At 44.6% G+C, this 20,532-nt stretch overlaps 1 protein-coding gene across 1 annotated transcript in view; it reads left to right on the top strand.

Moving 5' to 3' along the window:
* Positions 1 to 2,321: 2,321 nt before the first annotated feature.
* RTN1 (reticulon 1) overlaps positions 2,322 to 20,532 on the top strand; it is a gene marked incomplete at its 5' end in the record, with an annotated part of 116,495 nt that continues 98,284 nt past the window's right edge. The window contains one exon of the mRNA XM_083864123.1: positions 2,322 to 2,511. Coding sequence (XP_083720249.1) covers positions 2,322 to 2,511 — 190 coding nt within the window. The remainder of the gene's footprint in view (positions 2,512 to 20,532) is intronic.

Here is a 20,532-nt window from a genome sequence, read left to right as displayed (position 1 = left end):
GGAGCAGCCTCAGTAGTGCCCAGCACAGAGGGACAATCACTGCCCTGGTCCTGCAGCCACACAATGTTTGATGCAGCCCAGGATGCCACTGGCCTTCTCAACCACCTGGGCACACTTCTGACTCCTGCTTGTCCCCATTTCTATTCAATAAGCAGAGCACACACTCCTTCTCAGTCCTTTCCTGTAGCAGCCCTGCCTGTGCTGATGGCAGCAGCCTCAGAGCACGCTGACCCCTTTGGTGTGTGGAAATGAATCATCCCTGGCAGCAGCGGGGTGTGCACACATTCTGATGATGCTGCGTTATCACAAGGGCTTTGTGATGGCCCAGTGCTCACACAGCAGAGCTGCCAGGGGCTCAGTGCTCCCACAGGCTTCTCCTGAGCACTCCAGTCCACTGCACACTCACACAAAGGGACTCGTGGGACAGCCCAGAGAGAGCTGTGGATGCAAAAGAAAACTGGGAAACCCAAAAAAGGATGGGAATTAAGAACTAAGGGAAGACACATTTTTAAAAGCAAAACATACTGTATATTACTAATTTTATTAGTATAGTGTTGACATCATCAGAGTCTTCATCATCTGAAATCATAATCAGACACTGTACATGTCAAAGGGGGGACCATGAATTTGGAAAACTGATCTTCTTTGCAACCTGATGGGATGGGATTTGGCATTATAACCATGATGACTAAAGTCATTGCTGCTGATCTGCAGCAAACATGTCCTGTCTTGAAATATAGAAAATCTGATTAGCCTGGGCATGTTCTTGACTGTGAGGGGGCTGAGGCCCTGGCACAGGGTGCTCAGAGAAGCTGGGACTGCCCCATCCCTGGAGGTGCTCCAGGCCAGGTTGGACAGGGCTTGGAGCAACCTGGGATGGTGGAAGGTGTCCCTGTCCATGGTAGTGTGTTGGAAGTAGATGGTCTATGGCCTTTTAGCTTCTTTTCGTTCCAAACCATTCTATGATTCTCAGGCAGCAGCAGGACAGAGTGAGGACAAGGATGGCAATTCCCTGGGAAGATAACACAAATCCTCAAGGCCACTTTTGAAGGCTTTTCTTTTTGTACTGTGGTCTTACCCTGGATTTCCTCCCACCTTGTGTGGAAAAAGTGGAAACATGTTGAGTTTTCAAACCCAAGCATAAGCTTGCTGGAGCTGGAGAGGGTCTGAAGCCTGCCTAGGGATGCTGTGACACACAGATCCCAGCTGGAGATCCATGGCTGTGGCAGGCAGAGAGCCAGGTGGGAATGTACTCTTCTGGCTGGGGCAATTACACTGCCCTGTGTAGCTTGACCTGCCACATGACAAGAGAGAGGCCCTTCTACAAGGCAGGGGATTTGTTTCCTTGACCTGTCAGTGCCAGGACTCTGTGCAATGCAGGAATGATCCCATACCCTTCACCTGAGTCCATTTCCTCCTCTGTAAAAGAACAGCAAGGAAACTTGTTCCTAGTTCACCTCAGAAGTGGCCCAGATTCTGTGAAAGCGCAGATCCTGCCCTGTGCTTTCACCTTTTGCTGTATCTCATTCTGCTGCTGCTCTCACTGACAACAAAAACCCCCTGACATTTCTCATCGCTTCTGTACACACACACACACGACTTTCCTGAGGCAGTAAGCAAGCAAATATAATGGCACAAATAAAGAAAAAAAAAAAAAAAAAAAAAAAAAAAAAAAAAAAAAAAAAAAGAAAGAAAGAAAGAAAGAAAAAAAAAAAAAGGCACACAGACACCAGCTGTGAGTTTATTTTGACAAGTGCCAATAAGCTGCGATCATGTCTCCAGAGCGGCTGCAAACAGAGACTGGGAAAACAAACCCAGGGGTAGAGCGCGGCGGGTTCAGGGGCTGGCGGAAAGGGGCAGGAAAAACGGGGCGATTTTTCGATTTTTGGCTGGGCTGGCTGACAGCTCTGTGCCCCCTCGGTGCGGGAGGAGCCGTGCCCGCCTGCGGCGCCTGCGGGATGCTCCGGAGCGCAGGGATGCGGAGGAGGGGGAGCTGCGGGAGGGGAGCTGCCTGTGCCCGCCTGCCGGGGGGCATCTCTTCCTCCTCTCCCCGCAGCAGCCGAAGCGGTTAAACAAACGGGGGAGAGAGCGGCAGCCCGGCTGGCACATCCCTGCCCTGTGATATGCCAGCCACAGGGTGACGCAAGGGCTGGAAGGCTCCGACTAACCAAGCCATTTTCACCTGCGTAATAAGCGCTAGTGGAGAAGAGATTCAGCAGCAGCGGCGGCGGCTCCCGGAGCCCGCAGGCGGCCAAACACAGCGCGGCCGCAGCATCGCCCCCGCAGCCTTTCCCCGCTGCATCCGGAGAGCGGCAGGCAGGATGTCAGCCCCGCCGGACCCCCAGGACCTGCTGCTGGCCGGCCCTGGGCTGCACTGGGCTGCGGACGGGGCCGAGCAGTGCCCGGCCGGGGCTCCGCTGCGGGATGGAGATGGGGCTCAGCAGCGGGAGCAGCTGGGATTCGGCTCCGCCAGGGAACACCCGCCCGTTGCCATGGCGACTGCATCCCCAGGTAAAAAGGCGAGGGGATGCTCAACAAAAAGGGGCCCCCTTTGGCAGCAGCATCTCTCGGGTTGTCTCATTCCCGAGGCTTCCTCTGGTTGTTTTTTATTTTTTCTCCCAGCCTGGCTGCTTGGAAACATTGCTAACGAGTTAGTGAGTGCGTGTAGGGGAACAGAAAATAACCAGGGATTGCGGCCTTTGCAAATAGTTATTTTTTGCTGATGTGGGGGAGGGGGGATGTGCAGGAGCCGGCCAAGTTCCCTAAAGCTCTGAGCACTTTGTTGGGCACGAGAAAACCGGATTTCAGGCAAATGTTGAAAGGGATTTGATTTCACCTGGCTCGATGTGGATCGGTCCTCATTTGTCATACACCTGTTCACATCTGGAGTGACAGATCTCAACAGAGTTACTATTCCAGTTATTCCCTGCGCACCTGGAATTCCTGCCTGGCCCCTGATGTTATTGCAACACACAGATTTTAATGGAGTGCCTGTTCTGAAGTGTTTGTACATTTTGTGCATGCTTTTGGGACTTGTTCATTTATTTGTGGACTTCTTGCTTGCTGTGTTTTCCACCTTTTGAACACTGAGGTGTGTTTGACTTCAGGTGCAGTTCAGTTTAGGGGCTGCAGGTTCACTGATTTTCAGTTTCTTTTTGGGATGTGTTCAATTTCCCTTGGTTTAAAGTTGCTTTCTTTAGTAGGTGTATCAACAGCAGGTGTATGTCTGGTAATGAACCCCAGGAGGCTTCAGCTCCCTGTAGCTTCTGGTAGAAATGTTTTGGGGAAAATTACTCTCTTTCCTTCTTGGTGACAATTCCCTACTTTCTTTCCCATTGCTGTCTGTCAGAGAACCCAAACAGCCAGAAAACCCAGCTCTGAGGGAGCTGCTGCATCCCATCTCCCTGGGAAGGAGATGTTTCCATTACAGAGCCTGAAGTATTCAACTTGTCTTGAGTGAGCTGAGGGTCAGGGCTCGGGACAGGGATCGATCTCTGTTATGCAATAGCTGCAGGAGCATTAGGAGCTGCGTTTTTGGGCTGAGTCCCTTCTAATCCCCTCCAGTCAATCAGCACAGAGAGGAGCTGGCCAGGAACAGCACAGTCTGTGTGGCTGCTCTGCTCATACCCACACGCGTGGCCTGGCTGTGCCCCTGACACAGACATGTCCCTGCTGCCTCCCTGTGCCCGAGTTCAGGGGTAAAACAGGCTCTCTCACACCCCTCGGCTGATGTGGGAAATGTTTTGCTGTTTTGTAGCTCTGGGCAGGCAGCTCATCTGCTGATGTGCTGCTCATTCGCTGAGCCGAGTGTTGGGTTGTGGAACGTGACTTTGTGCTGGAGGCAGAGGGCTGGGGATGTCAGCCAGGCTGCTCCAGTGTGTGCAAAGAGGGGCAGGATTTGGGTCTCCAGGCAGGGCTGCCTCAATGTAATGACACAAAAAATTGGGGGAAAAGAATCTTGCAAGGTTTTTTTTGTTCACTGATGAATAAAAATATGGCCATGCTGAATCTTGGTGTACAGAACAAAGAGGGGTGGTCTCTTAAACTGTGTAAATCACCATTAAATGTGAATCTGCTTATATTTAATGGAGGCTTCTTCAGGCTTGACATAGCTGTATATTTACACTTAGAGAATGCAGAATAGAAAGAAAAGAAAAAGAAGGAAGAAAAGAGAAAAAAAAGGAAACAAAGATGAAAGGAAAAAAAAAAACCGCAAAGAAATTTTTCAGCTTTTGGAATCCTCTGCAAAGGGGTTTTAGATGTGTTTGTTGATGTCAAACTGTGGCAAGGTGGAAGCAAAGTGAGCGATACAGACCTTTCCTTTTGGTATTTGCTGGCTGGTGGGCTGTCAGGCTGTCAGCTCAGCAGTACCAGGAGAGTCGTAACGTGCTTTAAACATTTCCCATTTCGTTTTCTCTGCTCCATAAAGAGCCGTTGTGTGGCTGTGAGCCTGTCTGGCCGGCCATGGCAGACAGAGCAGCATCCCAAGCAGTGCAGCCCTGTGTGCACGCAGCCTCCCTGTGTTTGTGGCTGCAGCAGCTGTATTTCTGCTCCACGACTACCTAGAGAGCCACGACTCCCGCCCCCTTCACCGGGGGAAGTAAATAATTCCCTTGTTCTCTCCGTGTGACTAAGTATTCATAAGTTTCTGAATAAGAAGACTGTCATGCTGTTGAATATCTGAAACTGTCAAGCTTTTCTGAAAACTCTTTATTTCTCCTGCTCGGAGAGAGATTCCTGCCTGCTCCTGAGCCATAGGAATGGACCCAGCAGGAGATGCACAACTCCAGCTTTTTTTACAACACTGCCATAGTCTGCCATAAACTCAAACACTCCTGACACAATGGGCCATCTGGGGACACTTTAGACAAGGAGCAATCCATCCAAACAAGAGTGAACTGGACAGAATAATTTTCAGGTAGCTCCCCAGCACATTCTCTATCTTCCTCCACACCTGTCAGATCAGTCTTTTTTTTTTGTGAAAACCATGGTTATGCTCTCCGAGGTAAGAGCAAGGTTTGGAGTCTGGGAGATTCTCTCAGCATGAAAATAACTGAAAACAAATGGTGGGAATTTATCACAGGTTGTGCAGATATTTGCTTATACAACCTAAACATTTGCAAACTCTCCCTGATCATGGCTTTTGTTTTAAGTTTGAAAACCAGCCAGGGATTGTTGAAAGGTTCAGGAATATTTTCAGGCTGGCCGTGGGCCCGGCTTTGAGCCAAGCTGGCTTTGTGTCAAAACCTGGTGAGTGGTTTCTGAATGATGAAAAGCAATGGATTTCAGTCCCCATTCTTTGGATCAACCAAAATCGGCAGTGATTGAGACTGCAGGAAAAAATTCCCACGAGGAGTGGAAAGCTCAGAGATTTCTCAGGCAAAGTCAGGGCAACAGGGAGCTGCAGATCCCACTTCAGCCTCTCCTCTTGCAGGGCTCCAATGAAGATAAACTCCAGTAGCTTCTGGGCAGGGATAAGGCTGTTTCTTTTGTTTTATCCTCGGCCCCTGAATTTTACTGAAAATGTTTCTATTCCTCAAATGCAGAGTTTTCCTCCTTCCCAAAAATGAATTTGGTTCAGGGCTGAGAGGACCTTGCAGGCAGCTCTTGCAAGGACTGGTGAGCAAAGCAGTCCTCAAGGGCTGGTGAGCAGTTACACGTTGGTGAGGAGAGCTCCATGTCACCCAACACACCATCTGGTCACAGATTCTGTTATTTTATTTTTATACACCAACAGTGATTAAAATCCCTTGACAGGAATTATTTCCAAAAATATTACACACAGGCTAACAGGCGTTCCCCAGGATAAATACATATGGTTTCCTCCAGAGAAATGGCTAAATGGAGGAATGGACTGTACCTCCATGCTGGACACGTTCTTCAGGGAAAAAAATAGCAGGGAAAGGGCAGGAACTCATACAAGTGGTGATTCCTGTGTGAGGATCTGGGAAATTTCATGCAGCCTGGTGCATGGGTGGGTATTGATAGGGTGATACAGTCAGTGCTGTTATTCCCCCATTTCCATGCAGCTGAGATTGAGGGAGCTGTCAGCTCATGCTCACTCCAGGCCTTCAGGCAGGACATCCCTGGCAATCTTGGCCCATTTCCAGCTGCCTCCAAAGCCAGCTCACATGTGGGGTCCAAAGGAGAGGAGGCCAGTGCCACAGGGGGTGGCATTAATAACTGGGACACGTCTATGGGGACACAATGGGATGGTGAGTATGGCCCGTGGGAACTCTTCTGGAGCAGCATCCAGGGGTTGGTTGGGTTCCCTGGGGTGCCTCAGTCGTGTGGAAGCCCTGTGCTTGTGGGAATAACAGCACCCATTTGTGCTAGTGAGGGACACAGGGACTCAGAGCTGCTTGGATGAGGCAGATGAGTTGAGGAACAGCCCCTGAGGAGCAGTGGGAGATCAAATCCCAGGAGTGTTTCATGCTCTGATAGGTGCAGATGTAACACAGAAGACTGTGAGGGGTGTTGGCTCCCAGTGCTCTGTGATGAGGACAATCTCTAATGTCAGTGCTTTAACTAAAGCACCTTTTAAAAACCCTTTCTAAATTCACATGGCTTTCAGAGGCTGGGTTTGAAGATTGTGCTGTGTATGTTCTCACCATGAGCTAACCCACCACCAACCCACCCCTCTGCCTGCAAGGGGCTGCAGTGAGGTGCTCCTGCCATAAGCCTGAACTTGCACTGATGATGCTGCACCAGCAAATCTCAGTTTATGGTCTCTCTCCAGTTAGTGGCAGCTTTGCACCTCAGCATGAAAAAGATTTCTGATGGTTTTCAGGCAGGTTGAGAGCCCTGTGGTTCACCTGGGTGGAGAGAAGTAGACATGGACACAAAATGTCTGCACTGCTTGGGTTTGGCACTGACATCTCACTTTTTGGGATGTCAGATCATGGACAAATGCAGCAGATTCCCCAAGACACCTGGCTCTTTGTGGCCTTCCCACCCCTTCCCAGGTGTTGCTCTAGAAAGGTTTCCCTCTCCCCAGGTATCCATAGCAATTGTGCTGCTCAAAGCCACCACCAAGATCCAAACACTGATTTTTCAAGTTGCTGTAGAAAAGTGTTGACATGGTGGATTCACTGACCTAAGAATGACACAGGAGAGCCTCACCAGGTGTTTGGAAATATGTCCTGAACTGCCAGGCAATCCTGCTCAGATTGAACCACCTGAGGCCAGATTCAGTCTCACTTTGGAAGAGCATCTATTCATGCCAATTCTACTATCAACATTTTTAGTCCTTTCTGATGTAGAGAACTGAATTTCATTTCTCTCTGCTGTCTGGATTAGTCACTCCAAACTTCTTATCTAGTGCTGTGAGTGAAGGGGACAGGGATCATTTGGTGTTCTCCCCATTCCCTGGTGTTTTGTTAGTGCAAGCAGATTTTGCAGAGGGACAGAAAAAAAAAAAAAAAGCGGATTTCTTCTTGGATCTTTCTGTTCTTGTAATCCTCATGAAGCTCGAAAAAGTAGCCCAAGCCCACAGTTAGCAATAAAAAAAAAAAAAAAAAAAATAAAAAAAAAAAAAAAAAAAAAAAAAAAAAATAATATCATCCTGTTGAGCTACCATCCTTCATTCTCACTTGGGTAAAGTCAGAGCAATGGCTCCTGCTGGGCTTCTCTCCAGAAATGCTCATACATTTGAGGGGCTCTCAGAAGTGCCTAAAACTCCTGGTATAAAATCTGTGCAGCAGTGCAGTTCTCAACTCCATACAGATCAAAATGCAGCTGGTTTTCCCTTGCTCCTCACAGGGATGCAGATAGCTCTGTCTGCTTTTACTGCCACACTGATGAATTTTCTTCAGCCTTCAGAGTTGCAACTGGGTTGAGGAAGAGGATGAGGCAGATGAAAGAGCAAAGTAGTACCAGAGAGGGTGACTCACCTACCTTATTTTAATCTTCATCACTCAGTAATGAAATGTTTTATTTATAGGTGAGGAACAGAGGGGGAGAGTTTGGGGAGGAGGAGAATGGTGTGGAGGGGAGAGGCTTTGGATGTCCCAGTTACTGCAAGTGTTGGGTTTTGTGAGTTGCAGTATTTTCTGGGCTGTGAGTCTCCCCTGAGCTGGGTGGTTCATTATCTCTCACTGGTCCAAGGGTCCCAGGAGGCGCATCTGTCTCCTTTTTACTTCAGCTCTGGAAATGCCACTCAACGACATGTTTTATGCTTCTTTTTTTTTTTTTTTTTTTTTTTTTTTTTTTTAAACTAAGAAACTTGCATTGTGCAGGCATCAGTCTGTCTGGGAGCAGCAACCCCATAAAATGCTTGCATGTTGTCTCTGTTTCAGTCCTCCCAGAAAGGTTCAGGCAGATCCCACAGTGTGTTTATCATGTCCTCACAGATGATTCCATGATGGGATCCTGGCCCAACTGCATGTCCTGGATTGGCCCAGGATGCTCAGGATTAGAGTTAGGCTCTGCTTCCAGTCCTAAGGCCTGAGTTAGCCTTGAGACCTAATTATTTTCTGCTCAAGTGTTTTAGCTCAAAGTTCCTGAAACAACCAAGGAGTTGTGCTGCAGGTCCCCATCATCAGCAGGGAATGGAGTTTTTAAAATGTGTGACTTCTTAGGAATTTCCCTCACTCTCCCTCCTCAGTAGCTGGTACCTGTAAAATGGGCCAAGCATGCAATGAGATTTTTAATTTTTAATGTAGCATTTATGTCTATTCTTCATGTGCTATTCTCTTACTTATAAATCAGGAATGCTTACAAAATTCTGAGGGTTCTTGTTTTTCTTGAGTTGTTTGTTGTTTGTTTTTGGGTGGTTTTTTTCGAAAGAGAAGGTGGCCTCCACATAGCAGACCATGTTTCAAATAACAAAGCATTATTTGTAATTAGTTTTCTAATTTAGGAGGAGCTGTAGAGTTGGCATGATTCAGCACTCAGGAGCACACCTCACATTTAGTGTTCTTGTTTTTTTAAGACATTTCTTATTTATGGTCAGTCTATTCCTCCAAGAAACCTCGTACCTTCAACAGTGAGAATAAATTCTTGGCACTCACCTGCAAGACAAGACTTGAAATAGAGAGGACCTAAATCACCTATTTCAGTCCTCTTTGTCTCAATGAAGTATTTAAGATTCTAATTTTATGGAACATAAGTGCATTCTTAACTGCTATCAAAATTAGGATGGTCTTAAGCATATGCGTAAAGGTGAGCATGTTTTGTTTAATTTAGGGATAAATGAGGTAGAAGATATATCATGTATAAATTGGCTTTATTACCCATTAGACCAGACTGCTTCAGGACACTTGCATGTAAAATGGAAGCGCCAGCACTTACCCATCTCATTACAGCACTGTGAAAATTAACCTTTAAAGGGGTGGAAAGCTTAGAATGAAAATCATAATCATGTTGCTGTTGTTCATTTTGATCTATTGTGTGCGTCTAGGTGAGAATAAAAATTGTCAGAAATGACTACATCCTTCATAAGCCTGCCACTTTCAAATATTGAGGTGTTGACCTCACAAACATTGCCTTTGTACATGAATATTCTTTAAGAGCAGGCTTTCCCATCTTTATTTAAGGAACAGCTGATAAAAGAGTTATTTGCATGTTTCTTTCACTGCTGTTACGAGTTGCCTGCCCTTGATGCAGCCTCCTGCTGCCATGAGATCTTGTATGAGAAAAGGTAGAAAATTGTGATGAAATCATCTTATTTTTCAGAGATAAGTTCATCACAATTGCCAATTAACAGCTGCAGCATTCCCAACATCTCCCTCACACAGCAGTGCCTCCCCTCCTGGATGCAGTGCTGCAATGGGGTGTTTGCTTGGGTGCAGACGATGGAGCAGGGAAGATTCTGCACTGGGTTGGCTCTGCAGACCTGCAGAGTTTTGTCAGCTCAAGGCTTCTCTGAGCCATTCAGGACGTGAGTTATGTCTTATTTTTCAGCGGTGCTGAATTTATTAACTGCAGCTGATTTATTGCTGGTAGCTTTAAAGACATTGGAGGGAGTTATTAACTGTGGGCAGTAAAAAGCGAATGCATGGGGCAGCCTTGTCAGGCTGGAAACTTCCCTGCTTTCCAGGATCTTCTGTTTCTCATCTCTGAGGGTTTTTTTTTTTTTTTTTCTGTCCAGATTATCAATCCATGTCTTGGATGCCCATGTGGGTGCCCCTGGGTGAGCCCTGTGGCTGAGAAGGAGGAAACACCAAGTCAGGCCAGGGCTTTGTACCCCAAACCGCCCTGGGTGCTATCACTCACCCCATGGACATTTCAAAGGCACAAAAGCAGAAGTTACAGATCTCGATGACATCCCCAGCTTTCCCTGCACTGCATTAGTCACTGGCTGCATGATCAAACAGCAATCCTCAGGCTGGTCAGGTTCTGCAGCACAGCTGTGCAGAGAAGGGCTGCAGACAGCCTGAGCCATCTGAGTCTGTGCTGATGTTCTCCTGCTGAGCCTGGGTGCCTCCACACAGCTCCCAAACACTCAGGGGCACCTGTGAGAGAACTGCTGGAGGGACAGACTGCATTGAAGGGTTGTGATCAGCAAGAGAGTTCTGCCATTCACAGGCCTGATCCATCCCCTAAGTAGGTCCATATCCCCCACCCCCCAAATATTATTTTACATCTCAGGAGAGTTGAGACTCCCTCACCTCACACAGGTTTTAGTGCACACATAACCAGCAGAGCAGCTCTGCATGGGAATTGTTCTAATGCCAGGCTCCTGGGCAGCCCCAAGGGCTGGATCCTGAGCACAGCCTGAAGTTTGCCCTAAATCTGCCACCACCGTTCAGGTGCTCACCTGTATCCAGGTCAGCTGCATCCCCCTCCTTGTGTGAGGCACCGAGGCCAGGGCAGGGCTGGGAGGTGAAAACCTGCATCCAGCAGAGCTGGGCATCAGTGTCTCATCTCTGCTCTGAGCTGTGGAGCAGCATCCCATGTGCTTTGTGGGAAGAGGGAATGAGGTTTCACATTCAGCTCTCCACTGGCTGGGGGGTCTGAACTCCAATCACTCTTAATTGGGTCTTTCCCTTGATGTCCTTAATGCAGGGGCAGGAGAGATGCACTCGCTGCTCATGTGCACAGAAGATGTTTTGCATCTCATATTTTCATTCCTGTTGACTTCAGCACCGAAGCACGATGCAACACGCTGGAAATTAATTGTGCACTTCAGCTGGGCTGGAAGCTGAGCTGCTCCGTGCAGGTGGAGCTGTGTGATAGGAGCAGCAGTCATTTGTTATTTGCAGACTGATTCCAGTCTTCTAAAATCAGCCTGCTGATCCTGCTCCTTGCAAAAGTTACAAAAATGTGTATCACAGTTTGTTCATCTTCTGGTTAGTGCTATCTAAGGATGTAGCATGTTTTTCATTTTGCTGGGTTGGTTTTTTTTTTGTTTCTGTATTTTTTTTTTCCTTTTATTACAAAGGTTTATAGCTTTGGTAAACATCATTGAGCAAATGCTCTAAACTGCAATATTGCTGTGCACTAAATTTTAATTGAGAGTGTTGTCTTTGATGTAGGGCTAACCTAAAGCTGAGGCTGATTCCTCTCTTTGCAGCTTTTGCAGTTCTTTAAAAGAAGACATAATGCAGCATTTCTGTAGTTGCTGATTTCTCTGCTGCTCTAGCAAATTATCACTGGAGTGGAATATAGAATTGATGCCTCAGAACTTCCTGGTTATCCTGAAAATTTCTGTTTATAATTTGTGATTCTCAGAGTGTAATTAGTTTGTAGGAAAGATGTTAGGCCCAAAGGTGACACTTCAAGATGATATGTGAGAGTTAAAATCCCAGGGGAGTCCCCTCCTCTGAGCACATTGTTTATGGGAAAAAATTAAATTAAAATAAAATAAAACAAAACAAAATGGGTTTGGAACCTCTGGGCAGTAACTCTGTTTATCACTTTAACTAAGAAATCCTTATAGCAGATTGGCTGGTAAGTGGCATCGTTGTTGCTTGAAAGAAAGGATTTTTGTAGATCCCTCAGAGTTTTAGGTGGTATCTATTTTCCTACATAAAAAGTTCTGTGAGTGTTTAATGAGGGTACATTGAACACAGGACTGAAAAGTCAAACAAGCAATTAATTGATTGCATGGGCAGATGTGGAGTCATTAAGTCCAACCTGGATTACTTTTACATGGCTGAAATAGGAACTCTGCCTATGAAAATGCTTACCTATCTCTGCTGCCAGGAGAAAGGACTGAATATCCTGAAATTTAAATTATTTTAGAAATTTGTCATCAGGCCAAAAAAAAATTCTGCAAGAGATACATGCACTAAAATAGTATTAATAAAAATAGTGAAATCTTAGAAATAAGTGCATATATTTTCAAATTATCCTCAGATCAATTAATGTTTCACCTTATTTGGCTGTCAGCAGTGTTTAGAAAAGTACCTTTCCTTTCATAGGAAGACATTTATTCCAAATATACATCAATTCCATTTCAAAAGCACTAATTCCTGCCTGCAAAGTTCTTTATTCTGTTTTAGAATTGCCATGTCATGTACGTTTTTTTCTATTGTGATAATTTTTATTTATTTTTTTCTACTCTAAAAAACAGCGCTGGAGATTATGGAGGATTATCTGAGCAGTTATCATAGTAAAAACCAGTTGCCATTTTGGGAATATTTTTTTTCCCCCTCTCTCAAAGTCCATTTGACATCAGCCTTTATAATTTGGTGCTGTGTAGTAGGAGCTCAGGTCAGAGCTGAGGAGACAGGCCTAGGGATTAATGCTGTGTGAAATATCTGCAATCTCCTTCCACTCTGAACGTGCTAAGCAGACCATGTGTAATCCCTGGAATATTTGGTAGATCTGCCAGGCCTTGAAGATGGCATTTGTAATATTTCTCCAGCTACATGTATTTTTTGTCCCTCCCTGTGTCATCCAAACTCTATTCAAAAGTGAGGAGAAGGGGCTGAACAAAGACTGAGGAGTAAATGAACTGTTCCCAGGAGGAGATTTTAGAGTTTGGGTTTCTTTTTTTCCCCCCTCTCTCTGCTGTTGATTTTTAATGAATCGTTCTTCTAACCTACTTTAAATTGAGATTTTTAGCATGCTGGATGTTTTGCAGATGAATCATACTGTGCAATGCACTTTATGCATATCTGCTGTGCAAGTACATTGTCAGCTTGTATTTGGTAACCTACCAGCAAGCAGGATCCCTTTTTTCTTATGGAAGCTTGGGATGCTAACATCATTCTCCAAGTGAGAATAATGCAACTACTGCTAATAAATCAGCCTGGGTCTGGGGGTGTCTCACCACTCTGGCTGCATCCTTGATTAGCATTATCCTCAGGGGTATAAATTAAAGAGGAAAATATATAATCTGGGAAGCTTTCCAGCATCATCTTTGAAAATGAGAGCTCAGTGCTTTGCTGGGATTTCTTTGGTGGAGGAATGCTAATAGCAATGCTGAAGATGTGCCCTGATTGCACCCTAAAGAGCAGGAAGACGCACAGAATAGCTTATTTTTTTTCTTTTTTCCTTTGTCATCAAGATAACTTCTGATGTGATCTGCACTGGGTGAACAATTTTCTACACGGTTCTGTGAATTGATCCCAAAAGTGCAGCTTCAGTCACTCCCTTTTTACTACTTATTCTTTTTGTCTGACATCTACATAGAATCTGGTGCCTGTTTTCCCACCTCAGCCTGCAGACAACTGTTAGAGAGAGGGCACAGCCCCTCTGAGACATTGGCCAAAGCCTGAGCTTCAGCAATCAAGATCTCAGGAATTTCTTCTGACTGTTCCTACAAGGTGTCATCACAGCTGGATGGTAACTCCTGACACCTCCCTCCCCACCAAGGGGAAAAATCTGTGCTGCAGAATGTGCTGATTTGCAAAAAAAAAAAAAAAAAAAAAAAAAAAAAAAAAAAAAAAATTCACAGGGAGAGTTTGATTTTTGCAATGTTCCAGCTGTGCTAAATGAGCAGAAAGGGGAGTTTTCAGCAGATCAGCAACATCTTGGAAATGGAAATGCCACATCTTCCAGCACTTTTTGAGTAAGTTTTCCCCTTCCCTGCCCATAATCCACTCGGGTCTTTGGCATTGACTGGAACTTGGAGTTTGGCATGACTTGTACTTGGAGTCTTGCTGTCTATAATGTCTGCGTTTCTGTTTGCTTTCCCTGGGCCAGCTCTGTGCCAGCATCTTCTTTTGCTTTCCAAGAGATGGCAAAAAGCACAGAATGCAGGACAAAGCTGTTGTTCCTCAGGTTGCCTTTTGGGGAGGCATAAAGTACCTTTATTACTATTTTCTTGATGGAATATCTAACCCACAGGAGGGTGGAGGGTCTCACAAACAGCCCTCTGGAGCTGCATTTGAACTTGATCTGGGTCTGATGAGCCCTGGGCAGTGCCAGGCTCCTCCAAAGAGGTTTTGGCTTCACCATCAGTGACTCAGTTTACAGGGCCTTTCAGGCTGGAGACTCCAAAAAGCCATTCCTCTCCCCTGAAAAAAATGTAGGGCAGTTATTTTTACTCAGCTCCTGAAGATAGTTATTTTTTTCCTGCGTGTTATCACTTTTAAATTAATATTGAGGATCTCTAGTTATGTTTTATAAAGGCATTCACCCTTCTAGCTCAACAAAATAGAGGGAACACCATGTATTATTTGCCAGCCCTACTGACATTGGTAGATTTGCTGAAGCAACGTGTTTCAACATTTCCAGACATTTTTTTCCTGTGGAGCTTTCTCTTCCATAGAATGGTTTTCTGTTTCCCCTTGATTTGAGATGAAAAGAAAATTGAAAATAATATGAAATTTTCCCACAGGACAGAATTTCTTTTGCAGTAGCTCAGCTTCTAGGTAATGTCAGGCATAACACAAACCACTGTGATCAGTGTGCTTAATTTCAACCCTGCATTTATGACTTACTCCTTGACATTTCTCCCTGAAGAATAACCATACACAACCACACTTCACTCCCAGCTTGAAAATACCCATTAAAACTGAGAGCTACTGCAACAGCAAGTAGGGTTTGTGAGCATCTGTTTAATGCAGTCAAGAGGGTTGTGACCTGGGTTTTCTGTCACTAGAAATGAAATTCCCTCCTGGTCCAGCCCATCTCATTGCTGCTGTAACACCAAGCAGGTTATTTTCTCTTTATGGCAGATGACTCTGCCAGCACTGTGGTGAAGAAGGCATGAAGTGTTCCCCAAGCCAGCAGCTGCCCAGGGTCCTTGGATTTAAATATTTATCATAGAATCATAGAATGGGTTGAGTTTTAAAGACTACCCAGTTCCAGCCCCTGTGCTGTGGGCAAGGACACCTTCCACTATCCCAGGTTGCTCCAAGCCCCATCCAGCCTGGCCTGGAACACTGCCAGGGGTGCAGGGGCAGCCCCAGCTTCTCTGGGCACCCTGTGCCAGGGCCTCATCACCCTCACAGGAAAGAATTTCTTCATAATAACCTAAACCTACCCTCCTTCAACTGGAGGCCACTCTCCCTTGTCTCATCACTGCATATCCTTGTCCAAGGTCCCTCTCCAGCTCTCTTGGAGTCCCTTCAGACACTGGAAGGGGCTCTAAGATCTCCCTGGAGCCTTCTTTTCTCCAGGGTGAGCAGCCCCAGCTGTCTCAGCCTGTCTTTATAGATGTATTCCAGACCTGTGGGAGCTCTCTGCTGGACTCACTCCAACAGGTCAACATCACTGTACAGTGCTCCTTCTGCACTCACTTAAAAATGTGACTTGCCTGTTGATGCCAAGCAAGGGAAGGAAAGTGAGGGAAGACAGCAAATGAAACCCTTTCTTCTTAGTCTCTATACAAGAGTTTCCTTTTGGGAAAGCCCTTCCTTTCTCAGACTGTGTGAGCAGGAAAGCAATGCAGCTCCCCATGAGTGGGAAGTGAAGCCTTAAGGAGCCCATCAGGTTCCCTTTCCCAACCCTGAACTTGGAGCTGCAACCACAAGTGCTCCCTCAGGTTTGCTGTGCTGCTTGCTTTAGTCAGCTTTTCAGGAAAAAAAAAAAAAAATGGTCTGTTCCAGAAGTTTTCAACCAATTTCAGTCTCATTCAGCTGGATGGCAGCAATTTTAGAGCAGGTAAAATCCAAATCTTACCTGGAGTCTTCTGCTCCTGCCTGCTTCCAGCACCAAGGTTTTGTAACTTTTAGAAACAGAGAGCCAGATGTGAGCAAAAAACCACGTTGAGCATGAATTGCTCACTCAGATTTCTGGTTACAGTTGCTCTGCTGTGCCAGGCACAAGTTTCTGAGAGGATTAATCAAAGAAACTGGTTTCTAACCTTGTCCAACATAAAGTTGAGAGGGAAAAGGATGTTTCCTCCTGGTGCTCAGTGGAACTGACAGGAGAAATGAGCTACATTTAAAATCAGTGTAGGCAGACAGGTAAAATTGTGTAAATTACACAGAAGTGTCAGTCCAGGGAGGAGAGGAAGTCAGCACAGAAGGGAAAATGGATAGCAATAAAAGAAATCTCAGCTACTCTCAAGAGTTTGGATTTCTCAAGCAATGGATTTCTCACCAGTTTATGAAGGGATGCAGTGATGGGGGTTAAGCTTATAAATTCAGCAGATGCCTTTTGGTCCACGTCCCCTGTGCTCACAAGATCTGGAGGCGAAGTTTGCCTGCAAAACCATCTCCCTCCACCCTTTGTTCAGTTGGAGCAATTAACATAATTGCATTTGAGAAAAAAAAAATCTTTTGAATTGCATTTTTTGCTTCTCAGTTATTTCTTTCAGTCAGTTGAAAGGGCATGAAATCCCCATTCTTTAAAGCAGAGACAGATCTGTTGAGCCTTTCACCGTGTGAGTAGTACCTGGAGCAGTGCTGTGTGTTTTGCAGGGAAAGCCTGTCTTTCCTTAGGGGGAGTGGGTGAATTGACTCCTGCAGACAAATTTCAACTTCATATTCAATAAGTTGGACAAACAGCAAACTTCAGCACAAAATAACAAGGATTTTTAATAAATGCAGCCTTGCCAGAGAGAAATGATAGAAGATAAATTGTGCAGTGATAGTTGGATACCAAGAGCATCCAAGGAAGGAGGAAATGGAAAGAGATACAGCAACTACAGCCTTATTAAACTGATTTAATTAGCTGTGTTGCAAACATAAAGGTAAAGGGAAAATGGGAAGAGTGCATCATTGATTTATAAATGTGGACTGTGAAGACAAACTTGATGAGTTCAGTAAGAGATTGATTGTTTTCTGACAGGGTTTCAGTGAAGTGGAAACCCCAGCACTGCTGGGGAGACAGGCTGAGAGATTTGGGGTTGTTCATTCTGGAGAAGACTCCAGGGTGATCTCATTGTCACCTTCCAGTACTTAATGGGAGCCTGGATAAAACAGGGACAGTGACTTTTTATGTGGGCAGATAGTGATAAGACGAGGGGGAATGGGTGTAGCCTAAAAGAGGGGAGATTCAGACTAGATCTTAAGAAGAAATTCTTCACTGTGAAAGTGATGAAACCCTGGCACAGGTTGTCCAGAGAAGCTGTGGCTGCCCCATCCCTGGAAGTGTCCAAGGACAGGATGGATTTGGCTTGGAGCAACCTGGGATAGTGAAAGGTGTCCCTTATGTACCTGGGATGAAGCAGTGAAAGCACTAAGAGCAACATCAGAGAAAAAAATAGTTGAAATGTTAAATAACTAACTTCATTCTGATGTTTTTTGATTTCTTTTGAAACAGTTTTAATTCACTTAATTTTATGGGTTTTTTTAAAGGAAAAAGGTCCAGTATTATAGAAATCAATTTTCCCAGTCAATTCTTTTAAGTAAAAATTTTCCATGCTTCTGTAAGGGTGAGGAAATAATCAATGAGCATTGTTTGGAGAAATGTAGCACCTCTTCCCAGCTGTGCTAATATTGGTGAGAAAACAGCATTTCCTCAGACCAGCTCGTGGGTCAAATTTGGAAATTATTCCCTTAATACTTGGGCTCTGCAGACTGCTAATGAATATTAGGAGTGTGAGCTGTGCTGCTTAATTGTAGCTCCTTGTAGGAGCCACATGATTATTTAATGAGGATCCTTGATTGGAGGCAGGAGCAAACGCATCTCTTACACACACTTGATTGTGCCAATTTCAGGGCTCGTTTTCTCTTGGTGCTGATACGTAACACATTTGTCATTGGCCTGGACAAACATCTCTTTGCCAGAAAAAAATTAATTTCTCAAGTATCAACAGAAGATGATACATGGATTTAGCTAATATAAAGTGGGTAATAGAACAATAGAGTCATGGAATCATGGGAATTATTTAGGTTGGAAAAGACTTTTAAGATCATTGAGCCCAAGCATTGCCAAGGTCACCATTAACCCGTGTCCCCAAGTGCCACATCCATATTTCTCTTAAATCCTTCCCTTCACCACTTCAGTATCATCTCCCCTGTAACAAAATTAGGAAAAAACCATTAAGATTCACTTGTGAGATACACTTGGGTGGCAGCACATGTGTCCAGCTGTGGCAATTCTATAGGTGAAGTCAGAATTCTCTTCAGCAAAAGCTGATCCATTTGCTTTCTTGGCTCTGCTGTAAATTGAGATCTTAGTTTGGGGTGTGTTTTTTTGTGTTTCTGGTATGTTTAGGTTTCTCCTGGGCATGAGGGTGGTTGTAATTCTCACCTCAGAACATGAGTGGGTGTTGCAGCTCCAATATAGCTGCTCCAGTGCCACCCCTTCTGCCCATCTCCGGGTCTCATCCTCATCCAGCATTAATGGGGAATCACAAAGTCCTCAAAAGGTCTCCAAAAATCATAGAAAGGCTTGGGTTGGAAGGGACTAAAAATGTCATCTAGTTCCAGCCAGAGGAGATGGGTCGTTTTTTACCATTTGTGGTTCACTGCTTGTGCAACAATTTTCTCATGAAAGTTTGTTTGTTAAGTTTGGGTAAAAAAAACCCCTTTGTGTTTCCTGAAGACTATGTTAAAGCACACAGCTACAGCAGATTTCAGGAGAGCCTTCTCTGAAGTACCTCTTCACTGGATTTAAAGCTGTGTTTCATGAATATAAAACATGACATGTGTGATCTTCCCTCTGCCTAGCAGCAAAGGCTGATGCTGATGTAAGACAGAGTCAATGACCTGCCTGGAGTGAAAAATAATCTTCATTTTCTTCACTCTGTAAAGGTCAGTACAGTTGCATCAGGCCAGGATCCCTGACCTACTTGATTGCTGAAGTTACAGATTTATTTTTTTTTAAGAGTACAAAAATGAGATTATCTTTTTGGAAAGTGACTCCACAGGTACAATACTGTCATTTTCTCTTCCAGCTATGATTCCACCATTCCAAACACTGATGATTGTTTGCCACCTCAAGTGAATGTTGTAAAGTCATTGTGGTGGCATGGTTATTTCCAAATTTCCTTGGTCTACGTGTTGGTTTAAATTACCAACAAACTGTCATTTCAAACTCACTGCCAAGCCAGCCACAGCCCCTTGAACAACAAACATAATTAAAATCAAATTCTTTCCAAAACACAACATTGTTTTTTGAATAGATTCACTGACCAAAGGAATGACAGATTAGGGAAGAAAAAAGAAGAATAAATAACAGGATTTGAATTCTTGTTTATCCATGGATAGAGATAAACAAGAGGGATCATGGTAGTCCTTTGAGTATACAGAAAATTCACATTTGGGAATAAAACATGGAGAATGGTTAGGAAAACATCTGGAAGGAGTGGTGCCAGCTGGTCGTTCCCTTTTTGATCAGACCAGTATTTTCCTTATAAAACATGAAGACCCAATTTTCATGTTCTTCAATATTTACAGACCTCAGTCTGTCTATAAGGAGAAAAATAAAGTCTTAAGTAGAACTCTGTGCATGCTTAAAATAATCTTGATATTCTCTGCTTTGCTGACTCAGCCTAAATGACCTGAGATTTTGAAGTGCTGGGAATGCCCAAATCTTTTACCACTTGCTGGGGTGGGAATGCTACACTCCTATTACAGGAAGGATTCTATTTAGAGAGACAAACTCTGACCCTTTCATAATTAGAAGATTTTAGCTTATGTTCCCACCACAGCAAAATCTTGTTGAGCTGGCAGCAGGGTGGCAGTGACTAGAATATTTTTTCTTGATTTCTGCTTGTGGCTGGTGGTGCAGCACTTGCTTGAGAGATTTGATATAACATCAAAGATATTTTCAGCTGCAGGAATACACTTTCCCCTATCAACCACCATGAAATGCCAAGGACAAAATCAATTTTTAAAATAAAACCTCAGACTTTTGTTAGTGGCTTTGAGGTAGTAGCATTGTTTTCCCCACTTAGAAGGGAACATATGCATTTTATGTAACCTTGAGTAGCAATAACAGCAAATTATTATGTTTTCTGCAAAACATTTGTGTTTTCTTTCACAGGCCAATGGTCTTAAACTTGTTAAACCTGGTGTTAAAGGGGTGTTGAATTGTGGGTAGTTTTTCATTTCATTGTGTGCGATGCTGAAAATGTAAATGCTGGGATTTGTGTGGGGCTATAGTCAACATCATTATCCCGTGGGTCAAAAACATGATTGCTGAGGAATTTAGAGAAGTTCTTTTGGCATTTTCCACCTGGGGGTTTCTTGAGGATACCTTGAGGATGCTCCCATCCAGCTTTAATTTTGGTATTTTAAAACA

This window comes from Zosterops lateralis, assembly GCF_965231275.1.
Source record: "Zosterops lateralis genome assembly, chromosome: 6".
NCBI lineage: Eukaryota > Metazoa > Chordata > Aves > Passeriformes > Zosteropidae > Zosterops > Zosterops lateralis.
Note: the sequence above shows the minus strand (reverse complement) of the source record. Positions and strands in the feature narration are given on the sequence as shown.